This window comes from Rhea pennata, chromosome 7 (genome assembly GCF_028389875.1).
Source record: "Rhea pennata isolate bPtePen1 chromosome 7, bPtePen1.pri, whole genome shotgun sequence".
NCBI lineage: Eukaryota > Metazoa > Chordata > Aves > Rheiformes > Rheidae > Rhea > Rhea pennata.
In genome coordinates, this window is record NC_084669.1 from 5,964,531 (window position 1) to 5,989,258 (window position 24,728).

Here is a 24,728-nt window from a genome sequence, read left to right on the forward strand (position 1 = left end):
CTGCTACGGGTGCTAACGGGGTCTTCAGTTTTGCAAAACATTCTCTCTCCAGAAACACCAGAATAATACATTTTAATAACATCATTAAGGCTTTGATTGCATGGCAGGACTTACACAACAAAGCTCAAATTTCACTGCCATACATATGTCCTTTGTGAACAATAAATTTTGGTTTTATGAAGTAAAATTCTCTTTAATGTATGCTGTTCTAATGGGAAGAATGATATGCCAAGTATTATTATTACTAAATTGGAAAGCTAACTGGAGAAGTGGAACATGCTGCATTCTGTCAAATTTAATACACAAGCTAAAAGTAAGTTAGAGAACATAGTGTTTTCTGCCATGCAAAAGTAAGGATCAACATAATTTTTAATCGAGGAGTTCTTATCCCTTTGTGGTAAGGTCAGGATTACAGATAACTTTATTACATAAAGGTCAGAGTGACAGATAGCTTTCCAGAACACCAGTGAACTGGAAGGCTCCCTGAGGATGACAAACTCACTGCCGAATAGGGATGGACTCCTTTGCCTTTACGAAGATGTGCAAGGGCAAAGGCAAGTGCCTTGAACATTGTTTTGGGCCCTGCATACCGGACTGAAGAGAACTGTGATTTTTCTTGGTTGTAATGAGGCATAAACAACCAGCTCAGACTCTTGCAAAACTCCTGGTTCTTGGTTATTTGAGAGCTTGCACTAACTTGAAGCAAAGCTTTGGATTTGAAGCCTGCTACTGCTTGAAGCCATGTCCTTACAAGTGCTTTGTATCTGCAGAGTATAGATCACTCAAAAGCACACCTCTCTGTTAGCACAAATGGCAGGTTGTTTGAAAACCTACTCCAGAGCTGCTTGCAGTTTGGCTAAACTGAAACTGAATTTTGATCTTATAATGGAAGTTTAAGCCAAACATCACCATTACTCTCCATGCTGCACTCCAAGAAAGAACATTACATGCTCTAGGTGACCCTGCTTGAGCAGGGTTTTGGACTAGATGATCTCCAGAAGTTCCTTATAACCTTAGCAATTCTGTGATTCAGGAAGGTGTGCAATTTCACTGACACCCACGAATGGGTCAGAGTCCCCAGGAGTGAGGAAAGCAATACTGTAGACAAATATTAGGGGAAAATATTTGCTGGTATAGGTCATCAAAAGGCCATGTGATAGTGAGGAATTTGACTTACTGTTTCAAAGTAAACTATTCTACAAGGATTCTCCATGATGCTATAAGATTCAACTAATGTATATATAACTATGTAACTAATCTCGTGTTCATCTTCATTCTGCTGAAAGTTAAAAAAGCTGTCTTTAATAAGTCCCTGAAATACTTTCTTTAACAGCATGCATGATAAAACTCAAAGTATTTTTCATTGTTTATTTTTCATATATGTGGAGGTTTTGTTACTTTTACTTGATGATATCATGTAATTTTAGGTGATTTCTATAAAAATAGACACTGACATTTCAAACGAAACCAACATTTTACTGGAACAGATATACTCTGAAAAGTCGTCCATAGACTTCCTGGGGTCTGATTTCTGTTTCTTGTTTTGGGGTTATTTTTTTCTGCCTGTGTCAGGCTTTGGCAAACAGTCTGAATGGTCCAAGATCTGATTTCTTCCTGCAGTCACATTTTATAACTCTGTTTTACTTTACACATTGCTCTGATTTTAATTTTGCCCAACAGCTAGTGATATACAAAAAGAAGTCAGCTTAACTGTTTCCTAAATGGCCTGCAGCTAGGTGCAAGGGAATCATTATAGTACATCTTTCTAAGGATAGACAAATTAATCTGCATATAATGAGTGACCTAAATTCAGATTATATAGTTTGAAGGTTTTAAAAGTTTGGAGAATAAGTTTTTGTTAGTGTCAGTGTCTGCACTTTTCCACATGTTCCTGTCCTGGAACATACATGATGGAGAAGATCCCAAATATACTAATAAAATGGTTTTGAGACATTTTTGCACCACAAGGCACAAAGCTATAAAAATTAAACATGTGCTCCCAAAGCCACCTAAACTAATGAGTCACATTTAATGTAGTCTCACATTGAAAACATAGCTTATGGAATTGCCAGACCCAGCCAGGCAGCCTTTGGAGTTCATTGCAGCTTTCTGGTAGGTCAGTCTTCTCCTTCATTCAGATTCAGAAACAATGAACTATCTGATTTACTAACTTGTAAAACAATTCACTATCATTAATTTTGACTTCCAAAAAATACATTAGCTCATTGCTGCCTGCTTACACTGTAGAAGAAGTGGAGATTTTTTGCTTACTTCTAATATAATATGTACGCTGAAGGACAAGTTCCTTATCTTTGCTCCTTTTTCTCCTGAAAAAGGTCATCTTTTTTGTAGGCCAGATTCTAGGTTTATAGTGCAAAGCACACAATTCTCTTCCACACTTCATGATTTTCCTCAAAAACAGAAAAGCCTGAAAATTGCAAAAATGAGGAACCATAAACCGTCTGTGACAAATAATTACATAGCAAGTGAAGTAAGACCACTAAGATTTCAAAGAAAGGGACAGTCCTCCTTCCACATTAGTGTCTTGTGTCACAACAGCTAGAAGGAACAAAGAAGTTGAAGCAAAGCTTTTCTGCTGTGTTTGGAATAAAATTTGTCTGAGGCCTGAGAGGTCAATGGTATTGATTTCTGTTCCCATCAGGCAGGCTGTTGGAAAAGACTCTTTCTAAGGAATAAAATAGCTCCCCTTGTCGACGAATTTACTGGTGCTCATCCCCACTCTACAGCCTGATAACAACCCACAGGTGACAGTGCACGTGCACATCCTGCATGCTCCCCAGCTGTTCTTCACCTTAACACATTGAGAGACGCACTTGGCGCATCGTGCAAATGATTATTTGTCCATACCAAGAAACTCTAAGCATCGTCACAGCTCACCTGTGGTCCTGGGGGAAAGGATGCTTTGGCTTTACATACATTGAGTAATTGTACTGTCCTACACAAGCAGCTCAAGCAAGATTTAAACGTTTTCATCCAATCTTTAAATTTTAAAGGAGACAAAAGTCTTTTTCTTGAAAGATTGTGTGAATCTCCCTGTGTGCTTGACAATGTAAGTGAGGCAGTTAAAACAAAAGCAATAATTTAAGCAGTCACTACTCTGTCTGCAGACAAGCAAAACTCAGCTGTGAAAGCTCTCAGTCATCTGGGGAATATATTCCTCTAGCGCAGGCCTTTGTTATGGTCCCATTTTGATAAGCTGGGGGAGGTGACTCTGAAGTCAGGTACAATCAAGTAACCAAAGGTCGTGGTTCACAAAGTGACCCTCAGTTGTTCAAAAAGATAATAGCAAACGGTGTGTGTGTGGGGGGAGGGGGGGGAAGCCCAACCAGCCAATCAATAAAGCAATCCCCCAAACAATATGGGCAGTAATCCTATGTTTCATCTCTAGATGTTACATTTCCAGTTAGGATTTTCATATAGCACAAAAACATAAAAAAATACATAGAGAGGAAGAAAACATATTTATGATTAATAATTAACCTAGTTAGTTTTAAGTACCTGAAATAAAAGTTCTTTTTAATACCTAACACTTAATTAAAAAATACTTAAATAATTTTAAGTACAATAAGGCTTTAATACTTAATGAAATGCAATGTTCCAAATTTATAACCCATATGTGAATACAGGGCTCATACAAGCTTCATAGATTTTAATGCTACATCAAAATTATATAATCAGCTCTGCTGATGTTAAAATGTACTTGCATTTACTCTTAAAGTTCACTTGCTCTGTTCAAGCAGTCACTAGCTCAGCTACCAACAAAGATGCATTGAAATCCATCTCTGAGAAGTTGTGGAAAAGATACTTTTAAGCACATTCCTCCCACAGCAGAAGGAAGTTTGATACTGGACAGTGGCTACAATCTTGAAAACTAGGCAAATTTTTTTGATTTAACAGCTTTCAGTACTTGCAGGATCTGTGAGACTGCAAGGTGGGTAAGAGAGAGTCAGATACCAGAGGAAAGAGACACTCAAGCTTCATGCGAGGTTAAACAGGACAGGTTTAATAAAGGACTTATACTCCAAGCTGCACGAGAAGCCCCGGGAACCGTGTCGGGGGGTTACCGACGGGAGGCTGCTGGAGGCGTGGGTCAGACGCTCAGGTGGGACTCAACTTATTGTATCCTAAGGGCCCCTTAAATCTAGTAGAACTGTTTCCTCATCTACGCTGTGCTAATCTTGAGCAGCTACCATCTGGGAAGCAGCTAGATATTGTGGGCAAAATGGAATATGCGTGCCTGGCCCTGATGGCCCTGGCCCCTTTGGTCAGTGTGTAGTCTCACATGCTGGGCCTGCTACCGTGTACTCTGCCAGTCCCTGATTCCCGTCAGTCTGCAACCAAGATGAAGTTTCAGAAAAGAGGCAACAGAGCTGCGTCCTCATAGAAAAGATAATGACACAGAAATGGTGGAAAGGAGGATGTGTATGAGACAACATACTGAATGAGGCTGTAGAAAGAAATGCCAGACATCAAAATAGTGCATCCAGAAGAGTCAGAGTAATGCTTTTTCAGAGTTTCCTGCAGAATAATAGTTACCCTATACATGCTATTACCATCAGTGTAAATAAAGTCCGTGGCATTTCTTTCCATTGATGGTATTGATGCAGCTCTAAATATTGTCTGAATTACTGCCATGCAACTAGTACGACATTTATATTTTCCTTGGAAACATCATGTGAATGAGGAAAGCATTTTCATTGGACTCATTTAATGATAAAGGAAAGGGAAAAATTTCATTGATTTACTTCCTCCTAAGACACTTAAAAAATATCTCTGAGGGCTTGAATGGGTATTTTCCGAAAGGCAACAGCCCTGAACATTAGAAATTATTTTAGTCAGAGACTTAAGCAGTGAATACACTATTGCCACTGATACATGTGGCTTCTAAAAAGAATATTTTAGAAGAACAAACTCTCTCTTGATTAAACTGGGTTTACACTTCATTGAAGAAAATCTGCAAGTCAAAAATAACATAACATAACATACTATATTTCTAATTAATGTTCTGGCAACTGGTTACTGTGACACAGTAAAGGATTAACTGGTGCAATTCATTCTCTTCGGTGATAATGCTACTACAGATGAGAAGTTGAGGCTCCGATATTACAGAGCCATGGGGAGCCTTAGAATTTCAAGAAGGTAACTCCATTTTGTAGCATCAAAGGTCTTTATTCTAACAAACACCGAACAAAAAAAGAGGGAGAAGCTCCTGCCTAGTAGAATTTACAGGCAAGGTACTAAAAGGAAAGATGAGAGCTACTTTTATCCCTGAAGCCCTTTTCTGTCTTTCATTGAATGTTATCAGAAAAAAAAAACAAAATAACCTTTATAGGTGATTAGAAGTGATTCATCCAGTCTACACCTCTGACAACTATCCATCCCTCTATCTGCATTTGGTGTGTAGAAGAGTGAGATATTGTAGCAGAGATTGAGTATCAGTGTGAATAATTGATATTAAGATCTGTTGAAATGAAGCCATCTTGACTGACCCACATTTAGGCTTCAGGGAAATTTTTATTGTGTAAGAAACTAATCTGAATGTTTCACTACTTGTGTAAGCATACCTAACAGCTCACATTATCACAGACAGAGTTTTATAGAAAAATAACACATAGATCCTCCAAGAATAATGCTATTCTTTCTTAACTATGTTTGGCCTCCATTGATTTCAGCAATGATCAATGGAAGTTCTATTTCTTAATGATTAATAATGACCTACAGCATAGTAAAATCTCTTCTCTGTACCAAGTCCATAGGCAGATGTCTGTATTTGTCCAAAACAGAGTCAAGGATTCACTTGTAATAGGTGATTTAAAACCTCCTCTGGAGTAGTCTGAGAACGGAATGATCTGTTTAGAAAGCCTAGAGCCACTTAGGCCATTTAAATGCCTAAATTAGGTGGAATCTGGCTCAGAGTACGTTTATATGAACCAGTTCCAGCTTCTCTGAATAAGATCTGAACTGCTCAGCTGCATGCTTAATAGCACTGAGAGCAAAAAAGAAACTCTCATTTATTTGAAGAAGTAAGAGCCAGTGCTTTGCAAAAGAAGGAGCTCAGTTTCTTAAATAATGGGCTTTGGGAACTGCTGTTTAATAATAGTGAATAATCACTGCAAAGAAAAAATACTGAAAGCCCATTTAAAAAAGAGAGAAAGAAAGAAAGAAAAAAGAAAAAAAGCTGTTAGCTGTTTTTGCTCTATAGTAACATTAGCTCACAAAAATTGCTGAGAGTACTAATGTAAACATTTAGAAATGACCCAAAACATAAACACACAATTTAGCCTGAGGAAAAATGCATTTTGTTTTTACAAAAGCGCATTGCTGGACCATAAAATACCAGTTGTGATGATACACTGAGGGCAGGAGGAAAAAGTATCCATGAATTTTCCTTTACTTACCTGAACACAGCATGATTAGCTTTTCCCTTTGAACCTAACCTTTATTCCTTAACAAGTTTGAAAGAGTAAATTATAGTTCTTGCTCTCCTTTGAAATGAAGTGAAAATTCTGCTTGATGGGGAAGTGACAGAAAAGCTTTTAGCTGAGTTCAGTTGACAACAAGATGCGTTTTTGTCCTGGTCTCTCTGAGCAAGCGCATTGAAATTCAGGTCACAGGATTGTTTTCAGATTGTATTATACCTGTTAGTTCTGGTGTTTAAACAAATTCTTCACAATCTTGATGTACCTAGATAGATGTCAGCAATTATAGCAGCAAAAATTTAACAGAGGTAAAGCAAGCTTCTAGTCCTTAATGTACAATATACTTCACAAGGTTGTGAGGGTATTACATGTCATGTATACTTCTGAACATTATTATTAATTACAGCAGTGAATCTAGTTATTTAGTGGATTATCACATCATAATGAGGCGGTCTTTCTGTGATTTAATCTCTAAGTAGTTTTCATAGCTGCATTTACTAAGCTGTAAATGCTGCATATTCTACTGCCTTTACAAGTGCCATTAAACTGTAACTCAATAAACTGTCCTGTCGGACTGTAATTTTACAAGATGGTGTTAACTAATGCAAGTTTTTTCTTATCCTTTCAGTGAGGACAACATAACACTAATACTTCTAGGAAATATGCTTTACGCATCTAACTGCTTTGTATAACTCCTTAGAAATGGCAAGAAGCATTAAAAATACAAGTTTAGAAAATCTATTGACTTTTTCAGAAAAATCTGTCCAAAAAGTAAAGTTATAGGACATATTAATGCCTTGACTGGTTATAAACAAATGGACTTCAATTTAGAAACCAGACTTTAATGAGTGATAGGAACATGCTTATGAATAAAAACCTTGACGCTTCACAATATATTGAGAATCAGGAAAAAATATAAACCTGAAAAAGTTCACCAGCTGATCAGTTCTGGTTTTCTCCATTGCAGAAACTTTCAAAAAATCAATTCAGGACCATTGTGAAAACAATTAGATTCTTTTGCCCAATTATCCATATAAACTTTCGTACAACTTCACTGCATTGCTGCTTCAACCTTGCAAATTCCCAGCCAAAATGCACTCAGAGTTAACTTTGAGAATTCTCAAAGAGAAAAAAGAGAACAGAGCCTCTCACAAGAAGAGCCTCTCTACTTGTTAATCAAAAGTTCCTCTAACACCTGTTTTTGCACCATAGCTCAGCCCTTTATCCTTTCCCTTAGCTTGTGACTCTTGCTATAATGTTAATGCAGCAGGCTGCTTCTGTCTGTGATTGTCTCTGCTTGTTCTCAGCTGGCCTGAACTGAATGCACAAATCAGCTGTGCTTAGCTCTCTGGGGCTTAGTAGTACGGAAGTTTTCTTTTAATATTAAAAAAAAAGAGGGGATTTTAGGCGGTCCTAAAAATAAAGTGGTCAAAAAATAAAAATGGAACCATTTCCCATCAGAACAATTCATAGGAAAAAAAAATGCTAAACTGTCACTTTGGGGGAGGTTTCTCAGCCCAGGATAGAATTTTTAGTCAAATTAAGAAGGTACAAATCTCGCACTTGAGAATAACTCTATTATGGGCACTTGAATGAATGAATGAAGCAGAAGTCTCAAAATAGCAAGGAATTTTTGTCTCCGTAACCTACTTTAGGGCTCTATCTGTTATTTGGAGATATCATATTCTTTTTCCATTAATATGTTTAAAAAAAAACAAGTTTTATTAACAGGTGGAATTAAAACTATTTTCTAAACAGTAGAATGTTTGTGAAATGGAATTGCTGTTCTTTAAACAAGCCTACTTAAAAACATGATTTTGTATCAGGAAAGGGGAGCTTTCAAAAGAAAGCTGCAATCTGTCATTATCTGTTCTGACCCATTCTGCAAGTCATGTTATCCTCCAGCTTTACAAGATTTGTAACAGATGATCTTTGGATGGTTGGGCAAGGCAGATGTCATCTCCATTTCTTTATGCCTTAACACCTACGTGCATTCAGAGTTCTCCAGATTTACAGCCTTGTGACTGCAATGTTTTCTGTTTCCTCTAAGCCTCACTCCAAGGGGGCTGTGGGGGTAGGTAGCTGACACACTCCTGAGAGCTTCAGGAACCAAATACAGCCCAGGGCTGACCAGGTGCAACTGAGGCTGCAGTGACAGGCATCCTATCATACTCCTAAGAGCACTAACTAAACTTGTTAAAAGGCCATCAAGGGCTCAATGATTTTGTACCCTTTTTAATGAAATTATTTTGAAATTTATTTAAAGAACCAAGGTCTGGCCTTTTTTGCCTTCACTGATATAAAGGCTTTACTTTTGTTTGTTTGGACAATGCTGCAGATATCAATTTCACGATATTCACTGTATAGATTCACTTGCAGTAAGAGCTCCTTGGGTTGAAGAACAACATTGTGGCATCACTGTAATGTTCTTTTTCCCCTCTTTTTTTTTTTTCAGTGTTACACTAGTTTTGTTAAAGACTGGAATCTGAATCTTCTATTGTGGCTCTGATCCATTGGACTGGAAACGAAGATAAAAAGCAGTTGCATGTACACAAATGTTGTGTAATGCTGATAAACTATGATGTGCACAGAATTCAGACTATTACAATAGTACCATTTATTCAGTCTGTAACTATGTAGCCCTGTAATACGGAATTGCCATTGCTAGCAGCAGGCCATAGGCTATGTACTGAATTTGCAAGGCTACAGGACTGAGGCTTATTGAGCCTGCTCTATCTGAAATTTTTTATCCTATCTGTAATTTTGGTTTATCTGGTTTAGGTGTGACAGCAATTTCTCTAACTGACAAGGTGTCTACATCCAATTTGTTTTACTTTTGTGTGGTACAACCATAATTTTATATAAATAGCTGTAACAAGTAGGTGTTATAGGTAGAATGAGATGTTTATGACTCCAATAAAATGACACAGTGTAGAAAAATGCAGGCCTGGTATGATAGAGGCCTTGAGAAGTGGAAACGTAGAATTTGGTGTAGAGGAGCACAGGCTTTGGATGTTAACTGATTGGGCACAGGCTTGGCATAGGACACACCACAACTACAAACAGCTCACTAACGGTCTGTTAAAGAAATGCAGACCTGCACAAGACTGGCTTTAGGAGGTAAAAAAGAACAAAGAAATAGTATCTAATATACAGAAAGGGTACCACAAAATAGTACCTAACATACATAAAAGGTAACATATATAGTAAATTCAGATGTAACCTGGAGCTGCAGACAAGTGAGGAAAGAGGAAGGTGTAAATGTATGTTATTAAACATATAAAAATGACCCACGTGGATCTTGGGGGCAGGAAAAAAAACAACAACAAGAACATCGTATTTTTCCCAATGAAGGACTCAGCAGATGCTGACGTGTCTTTGCAACACGACATTCAGAGAGACCAGGACAGGCTGGAGAGCTGGGCAGAGAGAATCATCATGAGGTTCAACAAGGGCATATGCAGAGTCCTGCACCTAGGGAGAAATAACAACAGGCACCAGTACAAGCTGGGGGCTGACCTGCTGGAGAGCAGCTAGGCAGAGAAGGACCTGGGAGTGCTGGTTCGACAAGTTGACCATGAGCCAGCAATGTGCCCTTGTGGCCAAGAAGGCCAATGGTATCCTGGGGTGCATCAGGAAGAGTGTTGCCAGCAGGTGGAGGGAGGTGATCCTGCCCCTCTACTCAGCCCTGGGGAGGCCTCATCTCAAGTACTGTGTCCAGTTCTGGACACCCCAGGACAAGAGAGACATGGAGCTACTGGAGAGAGTCCAGCGTAGGGCTACGAGGATGATCAGAGGACTGGAGCACCTGCCCTATGAGGAACGCCTGCGAGAGCTGGGCCTCTTCAGCCTGGGGAAGAGAAGGCTGAGGGGGGATCATATCAATGTGTACAAGTACCTGAAGGGAGGGTGTCAAGGGGACGGGGACAAACTCTTTTCAGTTGTCCCATGTGACAGGACAAGAGGCAGTGGGCAGAAACTGAAGCACAGGAAGTTCCGCCTGACCGTGAGAGGGAATTTCTTCCCTGTGAGAGTGATGGAGCACTGGACCAGGTTGCCCAGAGAGGTTGTGGAGTCTCCTTCTCTGGAGATCTTCAAGACCTGCTTGGATGCAGCCCTGTCTAACATGCTCTAGGTGACCCAGCTGAGCAGGGTCACCTAGATGATCTCAAGAGGTCTCTTCCAACCTCAACCATTCTGCAATTCTGTGATTCATCCCAACACCAGAACGGCATCACAAGCCTTAAGACCCAGAGGAGCAGGGGAAGGGTAAGAATAACACCAGAAAGGGGGTTGAAACTAGGATTAACAGCACAATTTTTTACAATTTTAACTGTAGTATTACCATTATTGTGACTTTTTATGTGTAAATTCTCTAACTGCATTGTTATTCTTTCTTTCTCTGTAATAAAAGCCTGTCTCACGTAAAGGAGATAGATAACTGTTTAATATTCTGCTGAATATTAATAAATGATTTGTAAACATTGCCTTAAATAAAGTGGGTACTCCTTTCTTCTACTGGCCCAGTTATTAACAAGGAATTGAACACAAAACTCAAGGGGAAATCTGACAATAATGTGACTCCAAGGGGACTTCATTTGTATCAGTGAGCTTCACATTCTCTGTCCAGCAAGGGACAATGGGCAAAGCTGTTGTTTGGAAAATTACATCAAGCATTGCCTTGTTTAGATCTCTCCCAAGAATTCTGTGATGGGCCTGGACCTTAATGAGCATCTCTTCGTTGTTCATCTTTCTTATGTTGTCAGAAAGTCACTTTCAGAGAGAGAGAGAGATGCTAACTAGAATGGTGGCAAAAATTGGCCTTAGCAGTTGTTCTCATACCAATTTTTCCCATGACAGCAGATTAGTTTCTTTATTTCTCAAATTGTTTCTATTCTGCTACAGTGACCACAAGCAAAAAGCTGGAGGATTTAGAAACAGGCTTTTAACCGCAATAATGCCACATTGTTGGAAAGGCAGACCAAGTGGAATTGGAACAAATTATTTTAGTAAGCTTCTATATTTCTCTGAATAATGTTCATAATGTAATTTCTTTAGACAGATGGCCTGAAGAAGAGCTGTTTTCTTGGGTATAGTCTGTCACCTCTTGAAGTAGCCACACTGGGATTCATGCTAGCTTAAGTGGATAATAAGGCAGTACCTGTGTTGTACTGAGAATGTTTGATGACAGTATAGCCTAAGAGGCGCTTTGTATTTAAGGAGGTTCTTAAAGTGAAATGTCAACCTGCTGGGAGTATAACTTTGTTGATTGACTCACATCTGAAAACATCATGGAAGAATTGAGGACTTTTCTAAATCATTGTCTATGAACTACATTCTTAAGGTGCACTTATCAGTCACTCATAACATAGAGCAGACTGAATGCATGTTTGCTCAAATTAAAATGTCACAAATGTGAAGAATAGGAATCTGGTTCTGCTCCAGCTGCAGTTCAGATAAAATTTCCCCTTAACCTAATAGTGAAAGTTCATTTGAACTCTCTCTTTGCTTATTACTGGTTTTCACTGCAATACTGAGAACTATACAAGCCACTTTTAAAAATGCCCTATGGCTGAAGAGCAAGAGGCACTGTATATCAGTCAGTGGTATCCTAAATTCTCCTTCTGTTTTGACTCTACTGGGCAATTCTGTACTGACACCTGGTCTCTTGAGAGACGAATTATGTGTTGTGGATAAATGTTGTTTAGAACAGACTTTGCAAGGAGTTAAGATGGGGGGGAGGAGGAGGACTAACACATATATATTTAATTTTTAATATTCCAAGCTATTTTCTTTTGGTGGGAATCCATTATTTATTTATGCTTATCTCCAGTACAATTAGTGCTACTTAGAGGTCTCAGTTCCTCCATTTGTTATTCATATGAAGTATATGCACCCCAGCTTTTTCCATTTCTGAGATTTTCAAATGTGCAGATGTAACTATACTGTTTCTTCATATGGGCTTGCTAAGATCTGAATGGTGATTTCTTGGCTTTCTCTGCAGTTTTACTCAAAAGTCCTGGAGCACTCAGCCAATGGCTGGATGTACTAGGCATTTCATGCAGTGTATCAGTTCAGCTTTGTCATTTTAATTGTGTACATGTTCAGTTTGTGTCCTCTATTGAGATTTAATGATGTCCCAGGTTGCCGCACTGGAGCCAACAGAAAAATAGAATGCAAAACACTGTGCTTCCTGTGCCTACATTCTTCAAATTCTAGTTGAGCTTTTAGGACAACATCTTCTGCCTTAAACTGAGCAAAATTTAACTGTATGTTGAAATGATGTTTTTCCCTCTGTTCTGAGCATGTTCTTGAGTACAGAATGTTTTGAACACTTGTAGGAAAGCGCCTACAGGTTATACCTGTGGGTATTAACTATAACTGTCCAAAAATTTAGTCGTGGTTAGCAATTGGGAGATAAATCTTAAATTGGGAGGGGGTGGGAGGAGAAATAAAATAACTGTTCGATTAATCATGCATTTAAAATATAGTCCATTTAATTAAATAATGTGGAATTATTCCCTGATGAATAAGAAGAAGTTCCCTTCTATTAGAAGAATTATTCCCTTCTATGAAAAGATGATCTTTACCTTGTGTCTAATCCATTATCTGTTCTGCTGTCCATACAGTTTTGTTCCTATTGGATGTAAACATAGTAGTGTGGCCTTGAATTTTATTTTATTAGAGATTACCAACAAAATCAAATGCAGATTTACAAATACCTTTTGATCAACATGAGATTATTTTAGTTTTTTTTCCTGCCAAGAACCATCTTCATGAATTCTGATTTAAAAGGTAAGCTATTTTTTTTCTCTTTCATTTATAGAGATTATATTTTCAAAGTGTCTTTAATAAAGGAAGATGCTCAAATGTATGACTGCCTAAAAGAGAATTGTGAAAAAAAAGCGAGAGAAAAAACACTAGAACACCCATAAAGGATGCTTAGACTCTTTGGTCAATTAAATTTCTGGAGAAAAACAACCAGTTTAGCGTTTTCTCTTCCAAGAGAGAGATTCTCAGATAGGAAGATGTAGAGGATTAAGAATAGATGTTCATGCAGCTTTTAAACTTCCCACTTCTGCATTACATAGCTAGACCCTGAAGGTAAGGTCAAACGTTACTAAAATGCAGGTGTTCATTTCATTAACATTAATTTATGGATTTGAGAAATAAATCTTACTTATTGCTGGTAATGTCATGTAGACACTGGAAAGTCTACGGCTTCCCAAATAGATGAGCTGTTACAAATTTTGCCCATGGCACTACTGGAAAAATCTACTTCATTGGTGCCAGTTGTCAGGGAGCAGATGCAGTACAACTTTCCCTGCAGGTACCTTCATACCTAGTCCCTGTATCTCTGCTAGCCAAGTTCATCCTGAGAGTGTGGCTAGTCTTAAATTTCCATCCACGTTTTTGAGCAGTGTGGCAATTCTTTAAAATAAACAGGAGGACTTGAAAAAATCAATTGTATTTCTTATAGACCTCCTCAATCCCTTGAGTTTAACCAAACTGTTGCCATCATGGCCCAGCTAAATCTTTCCCACTTCCTCACACTTTCATGTTGTTTTATTTCTATGTGTGCATACAGGTCCAGTTCTATATGCTATCTTAGAATTGAAAAAAAAAATCAATCACAGGGCCTTTTATAGTTTTCCTTTTGTTTATTTAATATTTTTCTGTGTTGGCTACTACCTCTAGCAGTGGATTCATTGACATTAAGATATTCTCACATCGGTTGCCAATGCTCCCTTTGCCTCTGACTCTCCTCTTCCTCTTTATTCTTTGCCTTACAGGGAGCGTCTTTCTTTTTACTGCCTTCTCAAATCCATTTCATCTTCTTTCATTCCTCGTTTTTTTCCTTGCTCCCTTCCAAACAGCTGGCAATGTTGGCAGCAGCAAGATTATATTCAGATTCTCTTAAAAAATGCATTTTATGTTAGATGATACAATGAGATGCATTGTAATGTTAATCCTCCTGACCCTGCTCCCTAATAAGTTCTCTAATTTACACACTTTTTAAGCATAGATGAACCAAATTTTGCACCTTATATAACTCACTGATTTCAATAAGTTATGTTGGTGGTAAATCACCAAGCAAGAATGGATTGCAAAAGCAGATTTTTTTAACTCTTGTGAAACCAAATTTCAGTGGTCACAACGGTCACTAAATTTCAATAGGACACTGTGGTTTTATTTTGTGTCAGGTCCTCTTTGTTTGCAAAAACATAGATAAACTTTTAGACATGCAAGCCCTGAAGCTTTACCTTGTTTAGACCGCACCCACAACAGCAGGACTGCTGAACAGACACCTATTTCTGAAAGGAAGTCTAGGTCCTCCTTTTTCCATTTACGTTGAGGAGGTTTACTGGAAGTAAGATCCAGCCTACAAAGACAGAAGATCACAATCTTTTTTTTGTTGTTGTGAAGAACAGTATTACTGTGGAGTAACTCTAGTCAACGCAACAGTGTTTAACCTGGTGTCATTAAGAGCAGAATTTCTGTTTTGTTTCTATGAATTAATGTAAGTAAAGAATAACTCTTCAATTCAAGGTTCATACTGTATTTGTCCCAGCAGGCACAGCACTACTGTAAAGTAATAACACTGGTAGGCTTGGTAATATGTAAATGATAGTAATTGTTATCTATTGCTTACAGACCTTTACAGACATTCTGAACACTGAAAGAAGCACATCTAGTCTTTTAATTCCCATTATCGTGATACCACTGTATTCAAGACTGTTCCTCTTGCATTAGGTCAGAGCAACCCAAAGGTTTTCTAACTCATATCAGATATAAGTCAACACAAGGAAAAAAAGAACCTCAGCCAAATTATTTACAATATTTTGCTAACTATATAGCTAAAAATTTTAAAAAATGAGCAGAACCTGGATGCAATCCTAAGGCTTTATTCCACTTACTGTATGTGATGCAATTAGTGATCCAGGCCAGTTCTACTGAAGTTAATGAAATTATACTACCAAAACAAAAGAAAGGTACCTAGTTATTTTATTTTGTTTTATTTTATTTTATTTTATCCATAGTACAACATTCTCTAGCCAGGAAAAGAAAGCACATTTAGGTTCTCTTTCTCCATTAAACAGAAATAACTTGCTGTATGCATGGGGTAAGAATAGAGGGCCAAAGCAGACTAAATTGCACATGAGGAAAGCTGGGAATGAAACAGCATAAACATTTCAGCTTTATTCCTAACATGTTGTCTGAGATTGGTATTCAGGACAGGGACATTTTACTGACTTGTTCACAATCTCATGCTTCTCTTGGTTTAAAAAGTTTTTCACTGTGTTCTATTAGATCTTGTTATCCTGTCCCAGCCAAATTAAATGTTCTACAAAGTATGGCATTCCTAGCATTTTATGATACAGAACTTGATAAGCAAAGAGACTTGTTGCAGTTTATTTGGTTGAATATTTCATAATTTCAGCCTTAAGGACTTAGACTGCACATTTTCCTGGATGAAAGTTGGATAGTGTACTTTGTTTAAATGAGGAAAGCTGTTCCATCCTTCAGTAACAGTAATGACTTTTGGAACTGCCTTTGTTCATAAATGATACAAGTTACTCTAGGCTTGTTTTTGCAACACTCCATGTGATTTACTAATGAAACTATCTTGATAACTTTTATTCTTATCAAAAAAATGATAACACACAGATGTACAAACCCACATTCATGTGTTGTTTTATTGGTGCATTACAATATTACATTTCCTTCACACTGAGAGAGCATGAGATTAAAATACATTGATCCACAAAAATGCCTTCCCCACAGTGACTTTGCACTGGTAATTACAGTGTCTGCAGATGCCACTAAAAGTTTCACTTCATTATGACTTTCACAATTTTAATTACATTTTAATCAAAGCTTTTACATGGTCTACTTTATGACTTTTAATTTAATTATTCCCATTAAAATACATCTTTCTTTACTTTTTTGCAAAGTTCAATTCATCTTGCAGTATAACTGTTTATGCTGCATTACATTTCATATTTCAATCTTTTAAGAGCCAATGCTCAATTAAGGGCTGCACAAGCATTCCCCATCCCAATGAAGATAGCTTATTTGTATCAAAAGCCATTAAAATACAGGAAATGTATACAGCACAGTTAGGAGGCCCTGCTCAATTTTGAGAATAATCCAGATCTATATAAAAACATGCAAAATGCACTATGCATCAGTAATAAACTTCTAATTTTGATTTAAGATTTTTTGACATTTGCATATAACCCGGAAGACTAGGGTTCCTGCTGAAACAAAAAGCTAATGAAAAGGCCTACACAATGTAAAGACATGATACCCTTAGTCTAGGGCTTTTTTAAGCCTCCCATATGAAGTAATAGAAAATGATATCCCTGTTACAGAATTCTGTAGGATGGTTTAAAAACTTTATAGAAAGATTAAACCTCCACTAAAGTGTGTGGATTTCTAGAATAAGACCTCAGTTTCACTAGTAAATGTTCTGTCAAATCCAATGCAAATGCAATGCCTGCATAACTTTGCTTTGCTTATGCTAGTTTCATAAACTAACATGTGCATACCAGCAAAAACACATTTAGGTTTGGGAAACTGACTTTGCTTTAGAGCTCAGAATACTTTAACTATGTCAGCAAAAAATCCTACCTCTGGTATGAATTTCACAAGTAGATCACGCCTAATTTCTGTAGAACCCTACTGGGTTCATGCTTACTGCATTTCGTTCCTTAAAGTCATTTCCTATTTATATTTATTTCCAAATATCATATAGGTTTACACATAGTATGACTGCACTCTCTTATACACAATTATTTCAGTTTATTTTTAAAGGGATCCTAATTTACTTACTCGCTATAAAAATTCAAATTTTGCCAATCAGGAAATAGCTCTTCTCAAAAAAAATCTACAGAGCTTACCTCTGGCGTAAGTAAATGACAAGCATTACTTAAAGACACTGAGCTGTTTGAATCACAAGATGTCTACGAGGCCGATACATACTCCAATAGGAACACATAAATTATAACTATGGCAGCAGTCTCCGCCAGTCTAAAGCACCATATAATGGTTGTTGATCAACACTGTCTTGATCATTTTAATCAGCAGCTCCACCCAAAAATTATTCAACTATCAAGATGTGGTCTAGACCACTTACCTGAACTTTCATAAGATACCTAAGAAAAGAAATTATGGAAACTGACATTCTGCCATCCAAAAGTACATCATTTCACAGGAATGTGATGTATACTGCACAGCGCATATATAACAGAATCCTAACAACAATAAATTCACTAAAGTAGATTGCTCATACACTTAGTAATCTTCTCCATACCAACAGTGTTTTGATTCAGGCAAGTTTTGATACAGGTCCCAGGATAACCTTTGCAAAAGCCACGCTCAAGAAGATGATGAATTGAAAATGTGGGATGGGTCTAACAGAACACTGTTTCCAGCATTCCTCTGGAAATGTTACAGTGCTGTAAAATACCATAAGCATTCATGGTTGTGCGCTCAAAGTCACAAATGAAAATCTTTTGCATTTTGTAAGATCACCAATGCTGCAGTGAGTCACAACACAAGAATGAATGTGGCACACTGAGATTCACAGAAAACATTATGTTTCTTCATGTTCATATTTTTAGGATTTGTTTTTTAATTGTTTTAAAGAATTCGGCTTGTTGAATGTCATGGGTGTTGTCTACTTTCATTTTGTTTTGATGGGAATTACTGCAAGAGCTCTCAAAAAATTACTAACGTTCTAATGCCAGGTTTCTAACCCATCCTAGGAACATACATTATTGCAAACTGATAATTTTAATAGTTTTGAATTTCTTGAATGTCAGCATTATACTGTGGAATTACTAATGTGACTAGCTGTTACAAACTCTTAACCCTAGTATCTTTCAGCTGCTTGACTGTTAGTAGCTCAGAATGATCCTGCCAAAACTTGATGATTAACACAAAGTTCTCATAGTATGTGCAGATTTATTATGTTAGAAGACAACAAAATAAACACAAGGATGCTACCCTTACTTACCAAATTACATAAAGAAATGGCTAGCTATAACAAACGCTGAACATCTGATGAAAAGTGCTGTGGGTACTCACCATGCATCAAAATCAATGAGTGCTGAAGATAACCAGAACTTTCTAGGAGATACTCTATACTTCATAAAATCTGTTTCCAGATCTACTATATCTTCAAACCATAGCCTCCTAAAAATTCTTTTAACCAATTCCAAGTGGAATTTTTTTCTTAATGGTCTTTCCTCTCTCCCAGATAATCCATCTTTTTGCAGCAGATGGAAAACAGACAATTCGGTAAGTCAATATGAACTGAAAATTTAACTTCAAAAGCATGAGGATGTTACAGCATTAAAAATAAAATATTTCATTTTTGTTTGTAAAGGAAAGAAACCAAAGAAAAAGCACAGACCAAATTTATAGTAGGAAACATCATGTTAAAAGATTGGTTTGGAGGAAATGTGAGAAGGCTAAAAGTTCATTCTGCACATTTCTGAAAGTCATACTGGTCCTTCAGTTATTCCCTCTAGAGGCAGGCCAGTAGCATTATCTGCTGTAGGTCTCTCTTCTTTCTTCATTGAATTCTGATCTAGCAGGCTGACATAAGATTTATGACAAGCTGTATTACCCAAAGGAGGGTAGTGTTGTCTGTAGCAAATATAAGCGAAAATGAGACCAATGATCCCTCCAGCGAAAGCATCTAGGTAAGAAAAGCAACAAAATCAGATGCATGTTACCATAGAAAGGACAGCCAGTAGTGAAAACTGTAAGTTAAAGACATATGCTCTACATGGATGTGTTTAACTCAGAAAATATGAACTACAAAGTTTCATAAACAATTTGGATCCATACACTACAATCACTCAGGATACGTAAAATCAGCATTTTAGTTTGGGCCCTCTCCAACATTTTGAATATCCAAAGGTAGATAGTTGTCTATGTTTCAGAAGGAGACGGTGCAGGGAAATCAAGAGGCTTCCAATGGGTGTTGAATATTCATTCATCAAAAAAAAAAAAAAACATATAGCCATGATTGGCTATGGTCACCACTAGATCTTCTATTTATGAACAATATAGCGGAACGGTACTGTTCAGGGGGTCCTGCATTCTCCAGCTGACCACAAACAGTTCAAACTGCTGTACTGACTGCAGTCTGTTCCTTGTATCTGCCCGAGAACCCCCCAGGAATGACGGCAGGTAGGATGCCACCACATGGTAGTTGACGCATTCTACTGTTGGCAGCTCTGTAATCTGGATAGCATTCCCCAAAGCAGACAAGATTGCACACTTCCTTCAGGAAGTGGCCTGTTATAGCTAAATGATTTAACATCTTTTGAATAACTTCGATGCTGTTTACTATCCCATACTATAGATTAGATCAGACTAGTAATAGGAATAGAGCAGGAAAAGGAATAGAACAGAAGCAATTGTATGAGATAGAGTTTCCTAAGCTTTCCTGGTTGCAGAACATCATCAACATTAGAGAGAGACATCATGTATGGCTGCCCTCTATTTTCTACCTCTGCAAGCTTTGGTATAGGAAGAATTACAGAAATTTGGTAGACATTGACAGAAAGGTGGAACAGGGGAATCTTGACAATACTGGTAACGATGAAGAGTCTAATTACACTTGCCAGCTTTCTCTTGTATTTTAAATGACACTATTCAGTGTCTGAGTTAAAGCTCCTGTGCTTTTCTACAGAAAGAACATATTCTTATGCAGCTGTAAGGCTGAAAGTTATGTCTGAAACTCAGTATTGAAGAATGCAGTCCTCAGCAGAGCAACATTACTGAGGATTCCCTATAAACTGAGCACATTCGTTAAAAATGCAGAGAAGGAGATTCTGAACAGCCTTTTAACAGAAAAAGCTACTGCAAGAAGACCTGAGAAATTTAAAATTGAGATGGATATCTTTAAGAATTATGATTCTATGTCACAGTTGTCTGCCAGGGAAGAGGACTAGCCTGAACGACCTAGGAGATCCCTTCCAAACCTATGCTCTCTTCCTATACGCAAAAAGGACATAATAAATTTATGACAAGCAGGAGTTAATAGAAAGAGATACAAGCAAGATTTTAAAAGCTGCCTGTGTGTACACAGTAATGTCAAGCAGAAAGAAACTTATCCTACCTGTACTGAGAGCTGACTAGACATGGGCCAGCTACAGTTCAAAAGCTAGAGTCTACTGCTTACTCTCCTTTGCTACTACATGTTCTTCTCCTGTCAGTTTGAAGCTGACCCACAACTCTCCTCTCTGAGAGGAGAATGAAAGAGTTTGCAGCTGTCAGTAGGTACATACTGAACAGTCTTAGGAGTATAAATTCCATTGCAATTTTCAACAGAGGTGCTTTCTAAAACACAGTGTTTGAGGTCATCAATTTCCTGCTTGCAGTTCCTTGGCAGAAGGGGGATGTTACTGCCAACTCCATACATCTAGAACAGATTTCTGAATTATTGTCCAGAAGAATTCCTTACCCTGTTGACCTCTGTGGGCATGCATTCTGAGTAAAGCACCTGAATCACCAAGGTTTGATAGATTAGACGCTTGAAAAACTTGCAAAATCATAAAAGTTTACTGTGAAAATAGTCACACGGTCCCTGTTAGCCAAATTTTAAAATTGGCTTTCATTGTTAAATTAAAAAGGATCATTTAAAATAAAATTAAATGCAGTACATTAATGTGAAACAAGCTTTTTTCTTTCAAATAGAGATGAATTCAGTTCTCCTTGAAGTTAGTAAGAGCTAGAGATGCCCACTGGATCACGAGAAATAATTTCCATGAACGGAGGCACTGGACAGAGGCTTGGCAATTACTCTTCCCCATGTTCTAACCCACACCATCAGACTAGAACCCCAGGAAATGTGCCTCAATAAAATGGAAGCTCTCTCTCCAAAAGAAATGCATCATACTTTGATTCAAAGCATACAGAGTTAGTAAGAGGCATTTATTAAAATGTAAAGACATTTTAATGTCTGACAAAATTACATTTAATGTAATGACAAAAACACTTCCTCTTCTTAACTGGAACAAACTAGATTTATTTCAGGTCAAAGATATTGCACTTTGCAGTTTTATGTTAGTCTGTCAACAATTTTACGTTTATGTCTCCTACAGTTGTGAGGCATTTGAAGCTCATTGCTTGTGTGCCTTACACACCATACTGGCTCAGAGGAGCACCAGAAGCAGGAGGTGACAAATGAGAGGCGGATGTATGTTTTACGAATCATTAGCAAATTCTATGCAGTGCTGACTCTTATACTCCTATGTCACAAATATTATCAGCCAACTCTACAGTATAGAACAAGTACATGGGACAACATAAATGACATCATGCAATTCCAAACAATGTCATGAACTAATGAGGAAGTCATCATTTGCATATGTTTAATCTTCTCCCCTGAAAATATTCCTAGAGTATTTCAAGACATTTTTGTCTCCAAATTTTTTTCTTACTGTATTATACTAGTATTACCCACACCTAAACATTGTAATCGCTTCCTATATTAGTTGCTACCTGAATGCAGCAACACATTTTTAGGTTAGTGTTCCTCAATGAAACTGGGATCAAATATTTGTTATATAGCTATTTTTGAAGGTCTGCTATAAGGGGGTTTAGGCTTCACTATCGTTTTAAATTATAGTACAATTATTTAGAATAATGATTCTGTAATATTTGTCAGTTTCTAAATATAAGTAGGGATACAATTCAAGTTAATTAACAGGTAAGACTTATACAATTAAAACTATTTAATTTGAAATAAATTCTGGCATCTTGAACTCAAGAGGTTTACCAAGAAAATAAGATGATTTGTATTTACATACTTATAAATGTATATACATCTATATAAATGACTTCTAAATGTCTGTATTAGTTTTAAAAACAGTCTTTTATTTATTGAAGATAATTTGCTGGATTTTTTTTTTTTGGGGGGGGGGGACCTTTTCCAATCTGACAATACAAAACAGCACTAAATATAGGATATCCAACTCTCCTGATTTTATGACTAAAGTAAGAAAACACCGATATTGCTTAGAGCCTAAATGACTTAACACAAAGACTGGAGAGCTGAAAGAAAAAAAAAAAAAAAGCTTACATGAAATAAGTGTTCAGTGGAGTGGGGTTCAAAGACAATCTACTGCTGTTGGCTTTAGCAACCCTGTGTGGTTTCTTCCTTCCACAGCCAAGGACAGAGATTATACCATCAATCCCTATACCACTCCCAGTCCCTAAAAAGTCCCAGACAGGTATGCAAGCTGTGTTTGAACTATGAAGAGCAACATATATTTGCAAATCCACCACTTAGCTACTAGAATAGTCTGGTATGTTGAGTAGCTCCATTGACTTTACTAGAGCTACTCTAACAAACATCCACTGAAGATCTAGCCAGAGGTAAGATTATATTTTATTCTCCTTCTTTTGTATATAAGTGCTTGTGCTGACAGCAAAAACAAAGGTACTGATCTGAGGGCATGAACAAGTTTGATGTTGCATGCTGTACTGTCTCTCTAAATTTAGTTCCCCCTAACATAACAACTCCCAGAGAAACCAGTTCTGAAAACGTACTGTGAATCATGTCAGGTCCCTTCCACTCTATTCAATACACATAGCTTCAATATAGTTAACATCTTGACTCACATGTCTCTTGCTATTCTTTGGAACTGACTTACAGGTCATGCACCCATATTTATGCTTTGTTCCAGGCTGTGCAGATATGAGCCCTTGGGAAGCTCATGATCATTTCTATATAGCTAGAATATGATGGATAAATCAGAGCATCCTTCTTCTAGTACAACTAGGTTACTAGCACCCTATGAGATGAAATTTGTTCTACCTGAAATCCTTATCAGATACACAATTTAAGAAAACAAGTCAATACAGGTCTGAATTCACTTTGTTGAAATATTGGGCTGAGTAAAATATTCTCCATGCCAAACCTAAATAATACATCCAATACTTGAGGTCAGAGTCATATCACTTTTTTTCCAGCTTGATGTGTGGGCAGAATGGTCTATTTAGTTCCTGCCAAAATGCAGAAATCTACACAGACCAATTCTGGACCCAAGTTAATGTTTCCATTAATAATATTTAATTCACTGGGCAATGAAATAGGAGCTGCACTGTAAAATCTACAGATGAAGGAAAGGAAAGTAAAAAAAAAAAAAAAAAAAAAAGTTACAAACAGAAAGTCAAGACACAAATCAGAGTTAAAAATATAGGTACAATATTGATACAATGGTAATAGTGCTAACGAGCCAGTCAACAAAATTTAAACTAGGTAGGAGGGGGAAGAGGGGGTGTCATACAGACAGGGTAGACAATGAACACAAGTTGGGTTGGGGGACCTCCAACAGGTGTATGCAGCTGGGGAAGTGCGTTTGGGACATGGCTATGGGGGACCCCAGTACAGCCTTCCTGGGAAACCTGTAGGCCTGACCACCTTTTGAAATGCCTGTACACCAATGCACACAGCATGGGGAAGAAACAGGAGGAGCTGGAGATATGTGTGCGGTCGCAAGGCCATGATCTCATTGCAATCACAGAGACATGGTGGGATAGCTCACGTGACTGCAACGCTGCCATGGGTGGATATGGGCTTTTTAGGAGAGACAGGCCAGGAAGGTGAGGTGGTGGAGTCGCTCTTTATGTGAGAGAGCAACTGCAATGCATCAAGCTCTGCCTAGGTGGGGGGGAGGAGGAGGCTGTTGAGAGCTTATCAAAGCGCAGGCCAACATGGGGGATACTGTTGTGGGTGTCTACTACAGGCCACCTGACCAGGAAGAGAAAGTTGATGAGGCCTTCTATAGACAGCTGGAGGTAGCCTCATGATCACAGGCCCTGGTTCTCATGGGGGACTTCAACCACCCCAACATCTGCTGGAGGGACTACACAGCAAGGCACAAGCAGTCCAGGAGGCTCCTGCAACGCATTGATGGTAACTGCTTGTCACAAATGGTGGAGGAGCCTACGAGGAAGGGTGTCCTGCTGCACCTTGTCCTTACCAACACAGAGGGACTGGTTAGAGATGTGAAGGTTGGGGGCAGCCTTGGCTGCAGTGACCACGAGGTGGTGGAGTTCAGGATCCTGCAGGAAAGATCTAGGGCAACAAGCAGGATTGCAACCCTGGGCTTCAGGAGAGCAGACTTTGGGCACTTCAGAGACCTGCTTGGAGGAATCTCGTGGGTTAGGGCCCTAGAGGGAAGGGGGGTCCAGGAGAGCTGGCTAGTATTCAAACATCACTTCCTCCAAGCTCAAGAGCGGTGCATCCCCATGAGTGAG

At 38.0% G+C, this 24,728-nt stretch overlaps 1 protein-coding gene across 1 annotated transcript in view; it reads right to left on the reverse strand.

The window, feature by feature from the left end:
* Positions 1 to 16,110: 16,110 nt before the first annotated feature.
* The window catches only part of PLPP4 (phospholipid phosphatase 4), a 72,933-nt gene continuing 64,315 nt past the window's right edge, over positions 16,111 to 24,728 (reverse strand). Inside the window, exon 7 of the mRNA XM_062579984.1 lies at positions 16,111 to 19,149. Coding sequence (XP_062435968.1) covers positions 18,950 to 19,149 — 200 coding nt within the window. The 3' untranslated portion in view covers positions 16,111 to 18,949. The remainder of the gene's footprint in view (positions 19,150 to 24,728) is intronic.